The 16,676-nt window shown below is 34.6% G+C and overlaps 1 protein-coding gene across 4 annotated transcripts in view; it reads right to left on the reverse strand.

Moving 5' to 3' along the window:
• The window catches only part of LOC120304949 (spermatogenesis-associated protein 7 homolog), a 49,737-nt gene that overhangs the window by 18,892 nt on the left and 14,169 nt on the right, over window positions 1-16,676 (reverse strand). For 2 of the 4 annotated variants that reach the window (XM_039336091.1, XM_039336110.1), the window contains exons 3-6: window positions 12,362-12,454; window positions 7,731-7,778; window positions 2,061-2,182; window positions 39-409 (exon numbers count right to left, since the gene is read on the reverse strand). In XM_039336091.1, the coding sequence (XP_039192025.1) occupies window positions 39-409; window positions 2,061-2,182; window positions 7,731-7,778; window positions 12,362-12,454 (634 nt within the window). The remainder of the gene's footprint in view (window positions 1-38; window positions 410-2,060; window positions 2,183-7,730; window positions 7,779-12,361; window positions 12,455-16,676) is intronic. The other 2 variants (XM_039336101.1, XM_039336119.1) reach the window with 2 other exon arrangements.

Consider the following 16,676-nt stretch of genomic DNA (forward strand, 5'->3'; position numbering starts at 1 on the left):
TTGTAAACTAGTTGATAATAAGCTGACAAACACTTTACCTGTAAACACTTTTTGATCTTTTGTGTGATTGTGTATGAGGAGAAAGACTTTTCTTCCTGCACAGATGATTATAATATCTATATTTTGAAAGAAACGATTTGCTTGCTGTTTTTAAGAGCTTTGGGATAAAAGGCTGCTTTCTTTCCGTAAACCAATCAGCATGTGTGTCCAGTAGATCTCCACTGGTAGCTTTCTTCTTTTTGGAAATCTGACACAACTTCCCAGGAGACAAGGAAAGAGGTAAAGTACACGGTTGGACTGCACTTCTGTATGTACGAGATAAGATTGAATCTCGAATAGGGTGATGCTCCTCTTTTCTCAAAGGAGACGATCTTCCTCTTGAAACCAAATTCAGGTGATTTGGTAACCGCTGAGAATTTAGGAAAAACAGATAGAACATTTTAAAAATGTAACTGTCCATTTTCACCCTAGAGCAGGGGTAGGCAACCTTGGTTCTTTTATGACTCGTGGACTTCAACTCCCAGAATTCCTGAGCCAGCAGTGCTGGCTCAGGAATTCTGAGAGTTGAAGTCCACGAATCATAAAAGAGCCAAGGTTGCCTACCCCTGCCCTAGAGTCATATGCCTGAAATCTTATAAAGGACAATAAATACAGGTAGTCCTTGACTTACAAGTGTTTGTTTAGTGACTGTTCAAAGTTACAGCACTGAAAAATATGACTTATGACCATTTGTCACAGTTATGACCTTTGTAGCATCCCCATAATCATGTGATCAAAATTCAGATGCTTGGCAGCTGGTTCATATTTATGACCGTTGTTGTGGCCCAAGGTCATGTGATCCCCCCTTTGCGGCCTTCTGACAAGCAAAGTCAATGGGGAAACCAGATTCACTTAACAATCAGGATACTAACTTAACAATTGCAGTGATTCGCTTAACAACCGTGGCAAGAAATGTCATAAAATGGGGCAAAGCTCACTTAAAAAAAGTTTCACTTTAACCACAGAAATTTTGGGCTCAATTGTTGTTGTAAGTTGATGACTACCTATATAGCAGATTTAATTGTTAAAAATTAGCTGGGAAATCAAATTCTTCCATTCCACACTAGAGGAAGAAATTGCTTTTACAAGTTTTTCGGTGTTTAAAATCAAATTTCTCCAATATAAATAGCAACATAGTAAAAGTTTAAGCCCAGCTGGGCTAGCTTTATCACTGCAGATTTTTTTTCTTTAAAAAAAAGCAAAGATACATTCTACTTGTGGGAAGAAAAACTCAAGCATATAAAAATTTGTGTAAGCATTGTAAACTGCTCCTTGTATCCCTCATTCCTACTTCATTCAATTATGGACCAAGAATTGGTGAAAGGTAAATAGTACTTTACAAAAGAATGATAAAAGGACATGATTTAGAATCAGCAGAAATTTATCTTTAGGCTGGAACTGACATTATAAAAGAAGCTTCAGTTTTCCATGGACAGGTCTTGCAAAAATCTAGGTGGGAAATAAAATCAAACCTAATGAGGAAAGTGGGTAAAATGATAAAAATGTGAGTAGGAAAAAACACTTTTACTAATTCATCATCCTAGTGATATTTATACCAGTTTTAACTCACAGGACCATCTCAAGTCACATGGGCCATTTTGTTGAAGAGATGATAAAATAGAGTTGGAGAAAACAAATGAAATTTAACATTGATCACAATCCATAATTAATTAATTAATCTGATTATTGCAATAATAATGTAATGTAACCTGAGCAAAATCAAATCAAATGAAATAAATTAAAACAACACAGAGTTTGAAAATAGATTGCTCTTACTGCTGCTGAACTAGCATCTAATAAAGGTGCTCAGCACCTTAGGAAAACAAGTTGAGGATATGGGTCCATATTCCATTGTTAAAGTAGACAATTATAGCATTAAGCTTTCCCCAAATTGATGTTTCATTCGGTCTACGAATGAAATGGTTTTCATGCCCTCATCAGACACTGGAATACAGACCCTTGGGAGAAATATTCACTTCCTATCAATTGCCTCCAAAACATAGTACAGTATATTATCTTACTTTGTGATTCTTAGTGGGAACACTTCTAGAATGGCATGGTGGTGTAGAATGGATCAATGCTATTTCTTTCTTGAATTTTTCAACAGCTTTGATAAGCTTCTCTCTTTTCTGTTGGTCTCTGTCTGTAATATGAAAGTTTTGACACAAAGAGTTATCATCTTTCCTTATCATCTTCCAATAAAAGAGACTTTCTATAGCTCAGGGTTGAACTATAGAGTTGTTGGTGCTCACCAAGCTTGCGTGTTTACTTGCAGATCCTTCTTTACCCAGCAAGATGTTACCTATTCCTCTGCATTTTCTTTAGCATAGTGTAACTATACATTTAAGTCAAGCTGTCCAACCTCTTAGCGTACCTAACCCACATTAAATTAAGAGGAATTGTCTTGGGCAAGATATAAAATATATAATATAATAAATATACAATATATACTATAATATATATTAAATCGTTTATTCATTATGATCTTGTGGGGCTGCATTACTAGTTGTTGAGGGCCACATGCCTGATTTAAAGAGTTTGGGAGAAGAAAGCTAAATTAAGACCTTTTAACATCTTATCTAACTCATTTCCTTAAAAAAAAAAAACATTTCAATCCCTCAGCAAATTTTAGTAACAGGTAAGATGTTATTATTCACAGTATTGAGCCAAATAATTTCTTTCCTCTAACTTTTCTTTTTCATTGGTATTTAATGTGTTGAACTGAGAACATTACCACTTAAAAAAAATAAAATATATAAAAGAATGGTAAAGTCAGGCATAGAGAAGAAAATACAGAAAAGAGATTTAAAATTTCCAGGAAAGGGAAGAAAAAGAAACATAATTAACTGAAAATTGGGCCAAACATTTCAGAGGTTGTTAAGTGAATATAAAATTATGGGATATCCCTATGTGTGTTGCTTTTGATTTGAAGAAGGTGGAATATAAGTTAATATGGCTTTCTTATATGGCTAGTTTATTTTTAAACTGTTGTATCAAAAGTAAGTTAAAGTTTGGATAACCTAATAAAATTATTAGATAATTTAACAATATTAAATTATTAGAACCGAAGAAAGCAAAAGAATATTCGGATGATGATTTTGATTAAATAATCTGATAACAAGGAGAAAAGATATTTGGGGAAATCTATTTTTTTTCTTGAAAAGAAAAAACATTAGATTCATATATTTAAATTTATTCCATTGTGTAAAGAATTTGTACAGAGTGGACATTATGGAGGGAAAAAACTGTTGGTACATTAGAAAATTGTCTACCTATAAGGAAATGGTTTACAATAGGAGCATGGTAAGAAGGAATTAGTACAGGAAATGTTGTTCCAAATATTGCAGGTATAGAAGTGATAGCTAATAAATTGGGTAACACGACTGCAGAAATCGAGAAACTGAGCGATTCAATTTCTGCCTCCTTAACTGCTCTGAATTGTTGGGGACACCATAAAGATACTACCTGTCACATCTCAATCAAAATAACAGAGTAAGAGAGTTGGAAGGGACCTTGAAGGTCTTTTAGTCCAACCTCCTGCTCAAGCAGGAGATGCTATACCATTCCAGACAAGTGGCTATCCAATCTCTTCTTAAAAGCTTCCAGTGATGGAGCATCCACAACTTCTGAAGGCAAGCCACTCCTTCATAAATGTATAGGTCTCACTGCTACATCCTGGGCTACAGCATGGTCTGAAACCCAGAATGTGGGATTGCTAAGTGAACAAATGAGTAAATCATAAGAGATAGATTCAACAATCATGCTCCAATGGAGGTGAGAAAAATAATCTGGGAATATATAACTATGAAGATAAAATAGGTTGGAAGAGATTGGAAGATAGTAAACATTTCTTTCCTATCTTGTTCTAACAAAATTGCTATTTATGTGTAAATTATAACAGCTCAGAAGTAATGGATAGTATATCCTACGATTCCCTTAGATCTTAACTTACCCAGTAATATGGTACTTCTTCCAAGCAGATAATAATATACACTATGGAAGGCCATGCTAAATCACACTGGCTATATACTTTAAAAGCCTATACTTTTAATTATATAATGCCAATTTCCTCCTGCACCATTTTTTTCTCTTCCTGGTTTCAATATCTGTAGGCTAACAACTATCATAAAAAGTCCTTAATATTTATGCTTTGCTTTTAATTTAAATATTTTTTCTATCGTCCATAAGGCTGCTTCCAAGCTGCAAGTTCTGAATTATAATGGAGTAAATATTAATAAATTAAGGAAGTGAATTATTAAATTCAAATGTTAAAAAGTTAAGAAGAATGATTTGTTAATTTTAAATGTTAACAAAATAAGAACAATGGATTATTCAATTAAGGACTAGTATTTATCGTATTGCTTTCTGTTTTATGCAATAATCTGTAAAGCATTTTAATGGATCTGTATTTCTCAGCAGTAATCATGTTATGAATAAGAAAACATTTTATCTATTACTTGAATGAACACAGGTTACTGAAAATCCCATCAGACAGAAAGCTACTATATCATAAAATCACTCTAATTACCTAATAAAATATATATTTTTCTGTTTCTAAGCAAAGATTAAGTATGAGCCAATTTTGAGAGCTATGAACACTTCTGATATATATATATATATATGTAGGTCTTTGGTTGTTCGGGTTTTCTCCCGCGTAAAATTGGAAATGTCTTGGCGACGTTTCGACGAAGTCCCATTCGTCATCTTCAGGCTGGGAGAAAACCCGAACAACCAAAGACCTACATACAAATACCCGCAAAAACCTCAGAAAACAAACATATATATATATATATATATATATATATATATATATATATATATATATATATATATTTGTACATAAGGCCCGTTAAATATATCACAGCTTACAGTGCATTTCTATACATGTTCATTTAGATTCAAAGAATATTCATTTACTACTTTACATTCATTATATAATAGTCATCCCTTCACAAATTACTTCAAATTCAACCTCTTAACAACGACATCACATATTTAAAAAATTATCCAAAAGAGATTCTACTATTAAAACAAAACTAACGTTTAGTGTCAAAACTGGAAATTGTTAACACATGATCTCCAAAAATTGCTCTACTGAAAGTACTGTACCTAGTTAAGTCAGTAATAGTCGCGCTTAAAAACATCTACTTAATATTTCAAAGCAGTGATGTTCCTATAACATGAATCACTCTTGCTATCATTTTTCACTTTGTAAAGCAGTCTTCTTTATGCTAAACTATGCAGATTCTGCTCTCTCTCCCATGTTAACATGGCTGCATTTCTTGATTCATTTTAAGATATTTTTAAGGAAGAGGCAGAATGCACGCTCAGCAAATATTTTGTTCTGTAACAAAAACTAAAGGAGGAGCTGAGAACTAGAAGAAACCTCTGGTATACAGTAATCAGTTTCTTAGATCTGTTGTTCAGAAACCATTTCAAGGTTATTTGGCAGAGAAAGCCACTAGAGCTTATTAAGATAATTCTTGTACCTTAAATTAGGATAGTGATTCCAAAGAATCTTTTCATACACTCTTTGGGGGCCTTTTTTCACTTATTGCTTATTATCTATTAATAGTAACAACAAAAACAATTTCTGCAGATTCAATGCCATTCATGTACAAGGCATTTTACTCAGAATAGATTTGATAGGACATTGCCCCAAAGGATTTACAATCTAAAAATAGGCAAAGAGAAAGAAACAAGGAAGAAAGATATTATTGTTCTGAAATTATTTTAATTGTAACCTCTTAAGCGTAGTTATTTGTTAAAAACAAAACAAAACCTTATCACTTTATATATTCCATGGGGGTAAGAATGAGAAAAGAGAGAATGGAAAACAAGGAATCTAAGGGCTGGTTAAGGATATCGGAGCTAGATGAATAAAAATCATAATACAGTATTAAGATATCAGAGCAAAGGAACAGAGAAAAATTTATAGTGCATCCAGAAGATAACTCTCCCATTTTAGCAGGGGTAAGATATATGCTATAAATATGTGATTCATTGCTATTGCTTTAAAACATTCAAAATGAAATAAAATTATTTTGAAACAATTACATGGTGCAGAGAGTTAATTATCTATTCTGCTTAAGTGCCAAATATTCATAGGTAATGAGTTCTTCTTCCAGTAGATGTACTCAAGCATAGGCTAGACAGCAATGTATCTTGGAAGTTTTCACTGAAATGGTGGATTACAAAATCTCAGGAAAATACTTTGGCCAACCGCTTCTGCAAAAAAGTCTTTTTTACTATTATGGTCTTTTTGATCCAATGATATATTGTCCAATTTGTGCTTCCTGGCATATTTTATTTCAATTTATACATTTTATTTTCTTGTTCTTAATTGCATTCTCTTGTTTTAATTGTCATGAAGTGCTCAGAGTAGTTGGGAGTTGGGTGGCCATCAATTTTATAAATAAGATAGATAAATAGAGTTCATTATTTGAACTGAAGAATAGGGTTTGTTTTTTATAAGTCTGTATAAGGTTTTTAATTTTTTGTGTGCCATGGAGCCCTATGAGAATCAGGTGAAACTACCAATGCTTTGTCAAAAAATGTATTTAAATATACCTAACATAAAATATATGGATATAGATTGTATTACAAGGGAAGCCAAACAGATTCAAATACAGTTTTTGAAATATTAAAAAATAACAAATCGTAATACATTGATACACACATTGATACAGGTGCTTCCTAATTAGTCCATTAGATCAGTAAACAATGCAAAAACTTTTCTTGTTAGAGTATAATAATTTTAAATAGTAACATTTATTAAAGTTAACAAATATTTTTGGAATCAAAAGGCTATAAATTACTTTGTTGCCTACATACATATGCAATGAAAAGCTAAATTTCAGTTAATGGTTGGTAAAAATAAATCTGCCTTAATTTGTGGTAAAAATAAAGTTGCATTTTTTCTCTCCCAATTGAATGTCCATGGACTCCAGGTTAGGAACTATAGTCTATTGCATTGGTTCTCAACCTGTGATCCATGGACCCCTGGGGGTCCACAATGTCATCACAGGGGGTCCGTGAAGGCTTGAAGAAATATTATGATTTAAATCTTGAATTAAGTCTTGGTGGTCTGTGGCCATGGTCCCTGGCCACAAAAAGTATTTAAAAGGTTCCATGATGAAGAAAAGGTTGTGGACCACTGATCTATTGTATATTTCCTTGCTTTCTCTCTCCCCTTTTCTACCAATTGTCCTACATTCTCCTCCCTCTCCAGTGCTATTGGCTTTTATTCTCTTTTTAGTGTTAGGAAGAACATAGCCACCATATGAAATCTCCATTGGAATATTTCATGACTGTTAAGTGTAATTGTTAGGAGGTTTGGGGAGGTCCAGACTTTATTGATTTTGAAGCAGAGTTTCATGCCATTTCTTAATACTTCCAAATTCTCCCCTGTCTTCAGGTATGTTTGAAACACCCCCATAGGTGGAAATTCGTCTTGTGTGATCAGTTTTATTTCTACTCTGGGATATTCTGTATGAAACTTGGAGTATATGTAACTAAACCTTTTTTTCTGCTAATGATACAATCACCCGCCTATGAAGTACACACGTCCCTCACTTAGATTTGAGAGCTGGGACTAGGGGACAGAGAGAGAAAGAGTCCAAAACAAACATTTCCAGTCCAAACAAAATGAAACCAGACATTATTTGGAAAACAAAGCAAGTTGTACCTACATTTAATACTTGTGTTCAAACTCTTTGGAGCAGATGAATCAACAGCAGCTGAATTAACAACAACAAAAATGTTTATCTTCTCAATACAGTATTCCATTTTCAAATGCAGAAAAGAGAAACAAATAGCTTGCTTACAACCAATAGGAAACAGAGGTTATTGAAGCCTGGATTCAATTATCATTGGGCTCTTAAGGATCTTATTTAGATGCTTTGCTTATAAATAAACTGATGATACCTTCTTTGTTGACTATGAGATGAAAACTACTAGTCCAACTGTAAAAAAGTGTAATAGTGAAATATAAATTTCAAGGAATAGCTGTGTGATTTGATTTTGCTTTTCTGTTTGAAGTGAGCCCTGTTTCTCATCTTGTTCAAGCCAAGCAATCTACCTGCAGTGCTTCAGGGACGTTATTGGCACACGTATTTGTTTTCAAAGTATCCTCCACAGCTTTCACCTCATTTCTTAGTTTGGCAGTTTGCATATTTTTTAAAAGTGATACATGATAAAACTGTTTTGGAAAGGGAAGAAATGACTCAGGCCTATAAAAAAATAGTATAAATAGTTTGAATTTCTGCCGTAAAGCAAGAGCTTCTGTTTTAGCTCAATACAGAGTGGGAACAAATGTTTCCAAACTGTGGTTGCATGCACTTCCAAATTGACCTTGCTACAAACATTATGCATATCCGTTTGAGCATAATGAGCTTACTACTGCTTGAATCTTCATTGTTAGTAAAAAAAATTAAGGCTGTACAAAAAGCCTGATTGGAATTTAAAATGGGAGCAGGCAACTTGAATAATAAGAGGAATTTCCACAGTTCAGCAAATTTTACTGTAGTAATGGATATAGAATACAGTCCAGTTTTTAGGCAAGATGCATTTTCTGCAGTTCTGTACAATACTAATTAAAAGCTATTGCCTTATTAATTTATTTTCATTCATTCCTTTAATACAGTGGTTCTCAACCTTTCTAATGCCGCGACCCCATAATACAGTTCCCCATGTTGTGGTGACCCCCAAGCACTTATACATCACCGGGTGCCAGGAGCATGGCCAAAGAAAAGGGGAAAAAATTGGCGGACAGCCTTGTTTGGCGACCCCCATGAAATGGTCGTTCGACCCCAAATGGGGTCCCGACCTACAGGTTGAGAACCACTGCTTTAATATATTAAAGATTATTATATTGTTTCTTTTCTATAAGTCTATAATGGCTAACAATAATAAGATCATTAAGCAAAAAAGTGGTTTTCAATTCACCTAAAAATCAAATTAGATTTGATCAAATATACAGGTACATTTAAAATGTATAAATATATTCATTCAGGACAAGACTTCAAACTATTGTCTTTTGTACCAATTTAGCTAGCAGATGCAGAAAGATGTATGAAGGTGAACAGATGAAAGCCTTTGTGGCTCAAAGGGAATACTTTCTTCTAATTAATTAATTAAAACAAGGTTATGTGCCGCCTCCCAGAAAGTGGGTCCTTGGGGTCCCCTCCAAAGCTGCTACCATAAATGAGTGATGATTTCCATTTCCTGCTTCTGTACCACAGGATGACAGAGCAGGGGAGTGCCTGAGCAGATTGTCAACATCTTCCATAAAATATTTAGGAATTTCTTCTTTTAGTTTTGAGGAGATCCACATTTCTTCAGAAATAAATTGTGATCAGTGAATGTACAATCTAAGCCAGTAATGTATAGAATCAGAGCCGAAATAGATAGAAAATCTCCTCTTTTTTTTTTTATTAGACACGTCGCCTATCCTTTCTTTTATACAAGCCTAGAAGGTTCCCCAGGGAAGGGGGTGGAGAGCATTCTTTTCATGAGGGTGACCTGATTGTTTGCAAATGGTTTTCTTTTATTTGTAAGCTGCCAGGAGTTGTCAAGGTGTTGAATGGCCTTGAACCTTGATTACATAAATAAATAAGAATGGGGATTCTCCTGCCAGGGCAAGTCTTTATTTTGATAGAAGAGGAAAAACAGAAGTAGTGTCAAATACAGGTCATAGGAGTCACACTCCCAGTTGCTGCTTAAGCCAACATGGTTTCCCTCTTCCACCCAACTACTATGGCTCTTAGAGAATCTTATATTGTAGGGTGTTCTCTTGTTTCTCTAGGAAACAAAAACTACTATCATTTTTTCTGTCTTATAGTATAGGACAGTTCACACAGACCAACAGAAGAACATGTATAGTTTTGTAAAATCATGGTAAACCAACCAAGCCAGAAGAAAAAATGTCTTCCTAATCCAAAGCAAATATGTATTTTTCTGCATGATTGTAGTCCATGAAACAAACAGAACACCCACGGAGACAATGTATTATTAATATGCTGTTTTGGTCATACCCTTTAGAGATCTACATAGGATTATCAAAAAGAAATCGTATTTCTGTATGCTACTTAAACTTTTTCTTGCAGAGATTTTGCTTAGGGACCCACCTCACATATTTGAATGCAATGTATAACTCAGAACTGGATTGCAAGGTATGAAAAGTTGAAAGCAGCTTCATTAAGGGAGCAATGAAGAAATCAGCTTTGAAAACTCACTCTGTCAAGAAATAATCCCTAAACATTTCACCTCCTGGAATGTTTTATCGGAATGGGAAGTATGAGGACAGACACTGGGAACTTTGTCATCTCTGGATTAGGCTAGTGCAATAATGCAAGGACTTGGGACAGCCCTTGGAAACCACCGAAAAACTTTAGCTCATCCAGAATGCAGCAGCCCATGTTCACCAGTCCTGCCCTGTTATACTGCTTCTGCATAACATATAATAGATGTCACTGTGTTTCTGTTTTGTTTGCTATCTTTTAAGCCCTATATGATTTGGTGTCTAGCTAAGAAACTACCTTTACCAGTTAGATTCTGTCTAATTGAACCAGACTGCCAGGGAATACCTACTAGAAGTCCCTGTAGGTGCAATGGGACCACAGGCATTGTCTGGGGCAACTCCTCTCCCATAGAACAGCCTGCCCCCACCCATAAGCAAAGGAAGAATCCATTCTTATGGTCTCTAGAGGGAAAAAAAGTTTTTTGCAGAATGCCTTGAGAATGACAACAGGGGTGTATAGAACTAGCCTACTAGACTAATAAAACCATGTATATACATATGCATGTATGTACGTTTATTTATATCCCGCCTTTATTATTTTCACAAATACTTCAAGGCAGAGAATATATCCAACACATCTTCCTCCTATTTTTTCCACAACAACAACCCTGTGTGGTGGGCTGGGCTTAGGAGAGTGACTGGCCCAAAGTCATCCAGCTGGCTTCCATAGCTAAGGAGGGAATTGAACTCACCACCTGTTACTTTCTAGCTTGGTGCTTTAACCACTAGACCAAACTGGCTTTCTGCACCAGTTGTACCATTAATAGAATTTATTTTATATGTTATTAATCTCTACCTTTTAGGGAAAACTACAACTGGGGCAGTAGATAAACTGCTTAAATAAATATAATAATGCTGGAATGCTGAAGGTTATAAAGTACTCTTGAATTAATTTCCCCATTTTTTTTGGTTGTCTTTTATTCTACTTCATGCAGGTATACTGAGAGCAAGCTACTCAACGTAGCAGAGAATGTAACTTTAAAATAGCAGAGAACTCAACTTTAAAATGGTTTCTGGTAGTTCAGATCTGTTTATACATTGATGAATCCACCGGGGTTGAGCGTGGGTGGGGGGGGGGAGCTTGGCTCTTTTGCTTTCAGTCATCAGAGTTTCTTTGCTATGAATTTTAAAGGTTACTTCAAACAGAAAGCAAAAACAGGGAAGTCGTTGGCTTAACAGCACTTTTTTAAAAATAATGGTCCAAAGTATAAAAAATGCACTTCAGCTTTCTGTATAGTTCTTCTTTAAGGGGAATTGTTTGATTTGCTATTACCAAGCTGAATCAGCAGACAAGCTCCATATCCCTTCTGATGCTTTTATGACATTCAAGACCATATAAAACCTGAGACTTATAAAAAAATAAATAAAAACAACACTACAGAACACCATAAGTCCAAGATCTCAGATACCATAGAATTGGGACTCTTTATCTGGTAACTTAAAAAACAAAAACATCACAAGAATAATAGCAAAATATAAGGCTATTGTGCTCCTTTTATTAATTTGACTGTAACAATTACAGGCAGTCCTGGACTTATAAGAGTTTATTTAGTGAATGTTCTAAGTTACAACGGCACTGAAAAAAAGTGACTTATGACCGTGCAGTGATTTACTTAACTGTGGCAAGAAAGGTCATAAAATGGGACAAAATTCACGTAACAAATGTCTCATTTAGCACAGAAATCTTATGCTCATTTGTGGTCATAAATTGAGGACTACTTAAGTCTTAAAAGACAAAAATAGAAAGCTTAGGTTAGCTTAGGCTAAATGTTTCACAAACTCCCTAAGAAGTGGGCATTGAACAGACTACAGATTTTGCTCAAGATAACATAGAACTCGTTTTACAACTTTCTAGACAAAACCAATAACTATACAATATTTGGAAATGATCTTTTAAAAAATAATATTAAGATATTTGGGTTTGAGAAAGATAAATGATGCACACATTTTGTTAAACTGAATCCACACTAAACTACAACTGTCAGATGCCTTAGAAGAAAAAATATTTTATGTAGTAAATACCTTTGGCAGTGAGCAGTTTTCTGTAATGCACAGCCATGTGATCTTGAACAATGTACTGACTTGAGAGTTTGCAGGAAGAACTTGGAGAAAAGGCTGAGGAAATTTTTTAAAAAATGATTCTAGTTATTGGATTTAAATATCTGGCATATTGAGACAAAAGAAATTTGGGTCACCAGAAATTCAAATACTATGGATATTAAACATTAAATAGAGTATGATAATTAAAAACCAAAAATTAGGTAAAACTTGATAACAGGATATGGATTGTTCATGAATATTTATTAAGATATGTATAAGCGAAAAATGTATTGATAAATGTGATAATGAAGTTGTTACTGAATTTGATATAATTAGAAATTTACTAACTTAAATATGATATAGCAAATGTTAAGGGAAACAAAGAAATATTTGATGGTGTAACCTGAGATATTTACTAAAGATTTTGTTATTGAACTATTGATTAACCCAATCACCATGTTGCCTTCCAAATACTCAAATGTAAAATTGGAAAACCAATAAAATATTATTTAAAAAAAATATCTGGCACATTGATTTCTGAGGAATTCTTACACTTCCAGAGAAATGCATTTTCTGATTGTGATATCTGAAGCAAATGAAGTGGTATTTCAATGTGGTTTCTTCTTTTTGTACTACTTTATCATAAAGTAATAAATAAATGAATTTAAATAAATAATGAATGAGATCTCTGTATGTATTCTTATTAGATCTACATTTCTTCATATGCTACCTCTTATACCTAGTTCTTAAAGAATATTATGTTCAAGGTTTAATCTTCCAATGCAATCTCCATTTGAAAAGATTTAAAAGCTGATGATTTTGTACCTCAGGAGGTAAGAAATAGAAAAAAAATATGGATGTCTATTTTTCCAGGAATACAAACTCCAGGCTTATTTTTTTATTATTAGTCTCTCCCCTCTCTCCCCCAAACTGTTACTTTAGTCAGTATAAAGGAGAGTACGTGAATGCAAAACATTCAGGAATTTGGAATAGTAATAGTAGTAAAGTTGGAAGGGACCTTGGAGGTCATCTAGTCCAACCCCCTGCTCAGGCAGGAAACCCTACACCATTTTGGACAAATGGCTGTCCAGTCTCTTCTTAAAAACTTCCAGTGTTGGAGCATTTACTGCTTCTGGAGGCAAGCTGTTCCACTGATTAATTGTTCTCACTGTCAGGAAGTTTCTCCTTAGTTCTAGGTTGCTTCTCTCCTTGATTAGTTTCCACCCGTTGCTTCTTGTCCTGCCTTCAGGTGCTTTGGAAAATAGCTTAATTCCCTCTTCTTTATGGCAGCCCCTGAGATATTGGAATACTGCTATCATGTCCCCCCTTGTCCTTCTCTTCGTTAAACTAGACATACCCAATTCTAGCAACCGTTCCTTATATGTTTTAGCCTCCAGTCCCCTAATCATCTTTGTTGCTCTTCTCTGTACTCTTTCTAGAGTCTCAACATCTTTTTTACATCGTGGTGACCAAAACTGGATGCAGTATTCCAAGTGTGGCCTTACCAAGGCATTGAAGAGTGGTATTAATACTTCACGTGATCTTGATTCTATCCCTCTGTTAATGCAGCCTAGCACTGTGTTGGCCTTTTTGGCAGCTGCAGCACACTGCTGGCTCATATTTAGTGATTGTCTACTAGGACTCCGAGGTCCCTCTCACAGTTACTACTATTGAGCATGGTGCCACCTATGCTGTACTTGTGCATTTGGTTTTTCTTGCCTAAATGTAGAACCTTGCTTTTTTCACAATTGAATTTCATTTTGTTAGTTAGTGCCCAGTGTTCAAGTCTGTCCAGATCCTTCTGTATCTTAAGCCTGTCTTCTGGATGACTGTTTATATTTCTGTTCTTGCTTTTCAAACTTAACACTTGGTTAAATATTCATCTTATGCACTATCATCATTTGATAAAAATTTATTCTGGTAGAAACAACGTTGCAAAATGACTGAAAACAAGAGAAAACAAGAGAAAAGAAAGCTGCAAAATTTAAGTCCAGTTGCTGAAAAGGGAAAAAGTGAAACGTGTCATTTTCTTCCCACTTTACATACATGGATAAGTTTGATTTTCAAATCTGTTCGAGCTGAGTTCCAAGATCAAAGTACAACAATATCAAATCTCACCCTCCAGTTCTGACCCTCTGAAAGTGGCCTCCATAGGACCATGGAAGATCTCACGTCTGAAAGACAGTCACAAAAAAACCTAGACTGGAGTTTGCTAAACTGCATGTTGACAAGTACTTCTGGAAGAATGTCCTTTAACAGATGAAACAAAATTATAGTACAGATTTTTAGTAAATCACAGCAACTCAATGTTCACAGTCCTACTGTGAAAAATTGAGAAGGTTCCATAATGTTATAGTGCCTTTTGTTGTCTCCGATACTAGATGCATTGAATCTAGGCAGGGCACAATAAAATCCAAACATATCAAGGCATTCTGGAACTAAACATAATCCCCAGTGTTAGAATGCTCTGTCTCAGTCACAGGTCATAGGTCCTCCACAGAATGACCCAAAGATACATCTAAAAGAGCACAAGAATGGTTTTAAATCAAACTCTGGACTTTTCTGAAGTGCCCTGCCAAACATCCTGATCTGAAGCCGATAGAACATCTAAACTGGGAGATGTCAAGTCAACTGCTACAGAGTGGGACAAATTGCTGTTGAGAAGTATAAAAGGCATATTCAGAGCTACGGAAAGTTTTTGACTGCTGTTATTGCCTCAAAAGAGTATGTTACAAAACATTAAGTTGGGGTACAATAGTTATGTCCATGCCATTTTTATTTCTTTAATTATTTGCAAGACTAAGCTTTCCAATAGCTACACCTAAACTATTGAACATCTGCTCAGGAAACTAAGTTTGTACATTTTATTTTGGACTTTTCCAGTGATGAAATCAACCATACTTAGGAAGGCATTTTTCCCAGATAAAATGTAAATTGTATTGGATTTTTTTTTTTTTTTAGCAACTGCAGCAATCTTTTTAGGTTAGAAGCACACTTGAAATGTATAGGTATATTCAGAAAATAACTCCTACGTGGGAAATCGAACATAAGAGGCATTTTCAATATTAATAATAGATTTATTTTGAATAAAATATACATAGAAAATTTTATTTGTAATCTTCCCTAGAAAGCTCTGAAGCAAGTAAGATTTTGCTCTCCCAAATCTACTCAATGCTTATACAATATGCTAAGAATCTAGAAAAGTGATTCTAACTGTTTTAAATGGGGAGAGCCTAAATGTTATCAAGAATAACAATGAAATTGGTTCTCTCCCCCCCCTTTTATGGTCTATAAAATACATCTGGCAAAATATCTCTCTGTTTACTTCTCAGCTTTTCTAAGAACAGAGCAATTTTCCACTGAGGTTTCTTTTCCAACTGTGACACAGAAGTTTTGTGGCTGGTTTTCTGCAGGTAGATAACATTGATTTCAAACAAAAATTAGGTTAGAAATCTGAAGCTGCTCTTCCCCTTTCCTGATTTGCATTGTTTATATCAGCTGAAGCAAGAATTTGCAGTTGAAAGCTAGAGAAATGATTGATTGGTAAATCCACTGTATCCTATGACAGGCAATTTTAATTATCATGTTAATCGCTAGTATTTTATTAACAGCAATAGAGAAGGACAAAGCAATCTTAATAAAGTTTAATAAATGATAGGCAGTCAAGCTGGCCTGTTTTGCAACTTAAAGGCAAAATATTAATCATATTATGAAGGCAGATTCTGAGCTTGTATTCACCTAGTGATACCAGGATTTTAGGTGTGCAAACGTTCTTGCTAGGTAAAATATACAATTAGTCAATGCAGGACACCAGAAATAGATGTCATATCTGAAATCCTGGAACTCTTTGATCCTCATGAAATCAATTATTAGAATAATAGTTTTATAAGCTGTAATTAAATGCTTTACACAAGGGCAGAAATCCAAGGTTTATCCCTGACTCCAGACATGTATATAAGCTACCTAAGCAGCTTTGTCTAAATTTTCCAGATGGATTTATTTTTAGATTTTATTTCTCTTGATGCAGTCATTATTGCATGGTAATGCTTGCATTTCTTCAATATGCAATATCCCCAGTTCATAAATTTTCCCCATTCCTATTACTGATTTTGATTAAGAACACAGCTGAGCACACAGCAGGTTTTTCCAGTGCTCAACTAATGAATAATGGGCAAAGGTCAAGAAGCTGTGATCTTTACCAGGCTACCCAAAGAGAGCCTGAGAGCCGTATGTAGTCCATGAATTTCCTATTGCTGACTCACGTTTTCCAGAGAGTTCTATTGTCTTTAATATATAT

This window comes from Crotalus tigris, unplaced genomic scaffold (genome assembly GCF_016545835.1).
Source record: "Crotalus tigris isolate CLP2741 ecotype Arizona unplaced genomic scaffold, ASM1654583v1 scf7180000017546.9332058, whole genome shotgun sequence".
Taxonomy (NCBI): Eukaryota; Metazoa; Chordata; class Lepidosauria; order Squamata; family Viperidae; genus Crotalus; species Crotalus tigris.